Genomic DNA, 5,747 nt, shown 5'->3' on the forward strand with positions numbered 1-5,747 from the left:
TGCAACGCGAAGATAGGATTCCATGAACCTTCAGCAAACCATCTCCACCAATCCCTGTGGACTTTTAAAAAGCTCGCAGCCAATTACGTACTGTTATTGTCCGCGTCATCAAGCCACCCTTTCCCCAAAACATTCCGCCTCTTCCTATCCTTCCATCCAACCAACCAACCAACCAACCAATCAGGAAAGAGATCCCGCCTCTTCTCAGGGCTCTTCTAGCCAATGAACGTTCAGGGAAGCGGCGATTGGTCCCAGTTCTTACTCCCGCTAGTCGCCGGCTTGGTCGCTTGAAGCGGAGTTGTGGTCTCTGTCGCGGGTGAGTTCCTTGGCGTCCTTCTTGACGCTCAGTGACGCCGGGCCGAGCGCGCGCTTCCCCCCCCCTCCAGGCTCCTGGAAATTCTATCCGCGCGAAAGGAAGGCGAAGGGAGGGAAGGGGAGAACGGAGGCCGTAGCGGCGCCTGTGCGCCGGGGACCTTCACGGGGGCGCCAAAGGGCATAGAGCTACGCATGCGTGAGGCCGGCTGAGGTGGTGACGGCGCATGCGCCTGGTGTGCCTTGAAGGAGCAGGCAGGGGGACGTGCGCATGCGGATTTATTTTCCTCCTATGGCTGAGGGGAAAGGCCGAATTGGCACCGCCCAAGGGGCGGGAGAACAAAAGCCAAGGCTCCGCCCCTGAATTCCACCTCGATCCCTGCGCCCCACGTTGCGCTTTCGGTTGCCTGAGTAAGTGTCAGCAGCACCCTCCCCAGGTCTCGTCGTCTACGGCGGGAGGGCCGTGCTAGGCCCCGGCGGGCAGGGGATTCCCTCCCGCTAAGGAGCAGGTGGCGCCTCGCCTAAGTTCCAAGCTGCCGGAGGTGCGGCGCCCCTGGCTCTGGGATGCCTCTGATCGGGATTGTTTTAACATTTAATATAGCAGCCTGTGGACTCTGATAACTTCCTGACTGGATTGCTGCAGTGTGTGCTTGGTGGGGCTTCCCTTGGAAGCTGTCCGGTGACACAGTGAGGGGGGACCGTGTTACACCCATTCTGAAAGTGCTGGACTTGCTGCTGATGAACTACGGGGCTCAGTGCGAGGTGTTGGTACAAGTGTACAAAGCTCTGAGTGCTTTAAGACTCCTGTGTATGGCTTCCCCCGGCACCTGTCAGCTGGGTTTTTGCAGTCTGCAGGGGAGCCCAGACTTGTGGCGTCCTTGGGGAATATTGGGGCACCAATATTTTGCACTGCAGTTCTAATTTTGTTTTTAATGTTGCATTCTTATTAGCCACACTGGGCTCTCATGAGAGAAATGGTGGGGTGTAGGTAATAAAATAATATCTGAATGACTGCTGTCCTTTGTATTTTCAAAGGGAAAATAGTTATTGCTTCCCTGGCCAATAAGCCTTCAGTGCAACCTGAAATTTTCTTTGTACCTTTCCACAGTCTAACCCAGTCAACAGTGCAATCATATGTGTGGGTACGTAGAAGTCTCACTGTGTTTGGTAGGGCTTATTTGCTAGTAAGTGAACATTGGCTTGTGTAATAATCCTACATACGGTATTATGCTTAGAAGTAACAGCCGGTTTGTTCAATAGGGTTTACTTCCAAGTAAATGTGTATAGAATTGTATGCTACGTCTGCATAATGCCACCATCATTCTATATTAAGATTATGACAAATTGCAGATGAGGCCTTCTTCAACATGTCCAAATGTCCAAAAAACAAAACAAAAAACTTTTAACATCCGGTTTGTTTGAGTTCTGATGAACTTGGATCACTTGCAATTTTCCTGTGAAATATTTTAATTCATAATATGAAACACAACTGTGACTGCTGGATTAACAAGATTAGGTAACGGATTTAACCGGATTTAACTGACTTGATTACTGCCACCTTCTTTTTTTACAATAATGTTTTTGTTTTCCTTCCTTGTTCCCTTTACAGAGGAGTCCTAGACTCAGGTTGAACATGCCTGTGTTGTGGATAATGCGCCAAGCTTCCCGAACAGGTAGGCTGCAACAAAAAAGGCATTTGAGTTCAACGTTGGCATTTGATCAGAATCCAAGAAGGAATATTTGTTTATTGTTGTTGTTTAGTCATTCAGTCGTGTCCGACTCTTCATGACCCCCATGGACCAGAGCACGCCAGGCACTCCTGTCTTATTTGTTTATATAGACCATAAATCCATAGAAATAAAGTTGCAATGACTGATGCTGTCTAATATCTTTGAAGAAAAAACAAAGGGAAGTCTACCATGGGTGATGAAAGTAGACATCTTCTTGGATTTTGAACAACTTCTCTGACACCTCTTATGATAGTATATTTAACTGTTTTGAAGAAGTATTTTAGGAAAGTCCTCCAGTGTTCTGGCTGTCTTCTAGTTGGATTCTACAGTTGAATAACCTGAAGGGAACAATACGAATTCTGTGCACACATTGTGGATGCCATTGTTCTTGTGCAAATCCTGAAGCCTGTGTGGTTGGAACTTAATTGTTTGTAATACTTTCGTAACACAACCTTTATGGTCTACATCAGGCATCCCCAAACTGCGGCCCTCTAGATGTTTTGGCCTACAACTCCCATGATCCCTAGCTAACAGGACCAGTGGTTGGGGAAGATGGGAATTGTAGTCCAAAACATCTGGAGGGCCGAAGTTTGGGGATACCTGGTCTACATAAACCCCAAGTGCTTGAGCCAATTTTGTAGCCTTGGCCTGCTTAAAGGCACAACATAGGTTTTTGAAGTGCTTCTGGTAGAATTCTCTGGAAAGGTAATTGCATAGTTTCATTTCAAAGTGTACATGTGAATTCCAAGATTATGGACCTACACTGTATTAGAAGTGGCATATGAATCTGAATAAATAATGGTGCTGTGGTTCTGTGCTCCTTTGGGACTCTGGGACTAGTGTTTCTACTCTTATTTAGCATGCTGTCCAACCTTTCTGTTGTTCTCTAGGGACTCCAGTATGCTTAAGTCTTACCCGACATCTCAGCAACACAACCCCAAGAGCTTCCTACAGTAAGTACATAATGGTGTTCTGTCTGTCTGAACTACTTGAAAGGATAATTTAGATCATTTGTTTGTAGAGGTTGGTCCTAGAGGCTCTTCTTGGGGGCATAGATGTGAATTTTGATAATATCTGCATGTCCCCAAAAGTGACACCACACATGAACGTTTGGGCATGGATGTTTCTCTTTGAAATCTTTGTTTTAATGAATATTAACATGGGAAATTCTTCGTAGGAATGTATTACAATTAAATCTTTTATGTTTTTGGACAGCAACAGCTTACACTTTTCTGTTTTGGCTGCAGAATATGTAAATCTAAGAGAGGAGCCAACAGACATGAAATCCATTACTGACAAGGCTGCACAGACTGTCCTATGGACAGAACTTATCCGAGGTGAGAACCAGAATGATGGTTGGAATGGCTGAGCTGGTAAAGAAGAGAAACTAGTTTTGTAACTTCAAGCTGTTTGTCCGAGTGGGCATGAAGGGGAAGACTCTAATATGCAGTCCTAGAATGGATTATCCAGAGAGCTGGCAACCTCCTCATATCCATGGTCTCCACAGCAGTTTTGTCTTGAAACATGACAAGGAATTATCATCTCATGCCGACTGGCTAACTGTAACTACAGGCAACTCTCAATTTACACATGTTCAATTGGTGTGCTGTGTCTTTCTCCTAGTTTTTACCAACATTATAGCTACATGGGAAAGTGGAAATACTGTAGTGCCCCACCAGGGCATTATTTGCCATTGAGCTGGTACCTGCTGGTAATTGTGGCTTGTTCTAGGTAAGCAGGCAAGCTGTAGCACTGCAACAAACAATTGGAATATTAAATGTAGTTTAGTTCTAGGTAATTTATTTAGCAGTTAAATAACTGTCTTAAAATTTGTTTGAACTCTGTTGTTGACATGCTCCAAAGTTTGAGGGTGAACTGTGTATTTAAATAAAACATCTGCTTTGTCGTATCCCTCAGGCTTGGCTATGACCTTGAGCTACCTCTTTAGGGAACCGGCCACCATCAACTATCCCTTTGAGAAGGGTCCCCTGAGTCCCCGCTTCCGTGGGGAGCATGCTTTACGCAGATATCCATCTGGAGAGGAGAGGTGCATTGCCTGTAAGCTTTGTGAGGCTGTTTGCCCTGCTCAGGTAAGGTCCTTGCTAGCATCTCTTTGCTTCCTTTCTGATGTGGCAGGTGACATTTGTAAGCCTATGGAAAGCTGCAAGCCATCTGGGAGATAAACTCTCACACAACCTGTATGGATTGGGTAATAGGCCCGATATATAGTCCTGTTCAGATTCTGTTTGTGAGTAAATTCCATATCCACGGGACCTACTTTCTTTATCTGAACTATGTGATTGTCCGTTCTCTTCCATTTGCATGCAGCTGGTAGCAAGAAGTGAGATATTTTGTCTACTTGGTGCTACAATGCTGGGATAAAAATGGCAATCACTTGCTTCTGCTACACATCCATGCATGCACACACCCTTGCTGAGCTAGTGCTTGAAATAGTGCTTCCTTTTTGAGCAGGATGGTAGGCTCTTCTTGAACTACTGTGTTCACTGTGACATCCCTCTAAGCTTGGGTCTCTTCTTTTCCATGGCATCTTTGCAGTTCTGTTGAATCCCTGAGCCTCTTGATTGCAAATGAGGTTGCCTTCATTCCAGCAGGGATAAACTTGCTGTTGCTTCTCCTCTAGTTCAGCATGGGTTTTCAAGGCTTCTATAACTGGGGCTTGGGGAATGCCACATGTGAGTTGCATCTCTTTCTCCCTCACAGGCAATCACCATTGAGGCAGAGCCCCGTGCTGATGGCAGCCGCAGGACCACTCGCTATGACATTGACATGACCAAGTGCATCTATTGTGGATTCTGCCAAGAAGCTTGTCCCGTTGACGCCATTGTGGAGGTGAATGGGCTGGGTGTTTTCAGGCTAATGAAGAGGTGCTGTTACTTTTGCCCACTTTCAATGTGTGTCTAGAAGATGGAGCTACTCAGAGAGAGAGAGAGAGAGTATGCAGTATGGACATGTCTGTGTGTACATGTAATTTTTATTTGACTTCAACCTCCGTTCTGTTATGCAGGGACCCAACTTTGAGTTCTCCACGGAAACACATGAAGAGCTTCTGTACAACAAGGAGAAGCTGCTCAACAATGGTGACAAGTGGGAAGCTGAAATTGCTGCTAACATACAAGCTGACTACTTGTACCGGTGATGGAGCACTTACTACAACCCTACCACATCCTCACCAGCCGAAGCCAAGTCTGCAATAAAGGGCATGCACTCATTGTTTGTCTCCCTGTGTCTTGAGAATGAGGAAGACATTGTAGGCAAACTTTTTGAAGATAATGTAGAATGCAGAGTCCTACTTGGAGAGGAAAGGATGAGGGGGCACATGATCCATCTTTTCTTTTAATGTAGGAGTTTTTATTGCTGTAAGGGGGGAAATTTAAGAGGCAGTGTAAGGGTGTTGGTCTGGGAACAGTTGATGGATAAGGTGAGAGAAAGGAGAACCTAGATCTGTTTTTAGACCTTTTTTGTTGTTGGAAAGATTATTTACTCTTATATTTCAGGTAGTGGCCTCAAACTTTTTGGACAGGTGTATATATTTGGAATTTTGGGTGTGTGTCATTGGTGGAATCACAAAATGGCTTTTATGTTGGACCTGGCTCCTATTTCTGGTAGGGGCCCCAAACACACTCCTCAGACTCTGTGAACATGCACACACACAAACTGCACATAGTTCCCATCTGCACAAATTCC

General features: G+C 45.5%; 1 protein-coding gene across 2 annotated transcripts; it reads left to right on the top strand.

Moving 5' to 3' along the window:
- Positions 1–285: 285 nt before the first annotated feature.
- Positions 286–5,272, top strand: NDUFS8 (NADH:ubiquinone oxidoreductase core subunit S8). Of its 2 annotated transcripts, none has more exons than XM_035125988.3 (7): positions 286–723; positions 1,922–1,985; positions 2,933–2,995; positions 3,290–3,379; positions 3,960–4,132; positions 4,764–4,892; positions 5,068–5,272. In XM_035125988.3, exons 2-7 carry the CDS (start codon positions 1,946–1,948, stop codon positions 5,197–5,199), a joined length of 627 nt encoding a protein of 208 aa, XP_034981879.1. In that variant the 5' UTR covers positions 286–723; positions 1,922–1,945; the 3' UTR covers positions 5,200–5,272. The 2 variants fall into 2 exon arrangements, with proteins under 2 accessions (XP_034981879.1, XP_034981900.1); XM_035126009.3 differs by having other exon boundaries at positions 286–316.
- Positions 5,273–5,747: the final 475 nt, after the last annotated feature.

Source organism: Zootoca vivipara, chromosome 1, assembly GCF_965207765.1.
Source record: "Zootoca vivipara chromosome 1, rZooViv2.hap1.1, whole genome shotgun sequence".
Taxonomy (NCBI): domain Eukaryota; kingdom Metazoa; phylum Chordata; class Lepidosauria; order Squamata; family Lacertidae; genus Zootoca; species Zootoca vivipara.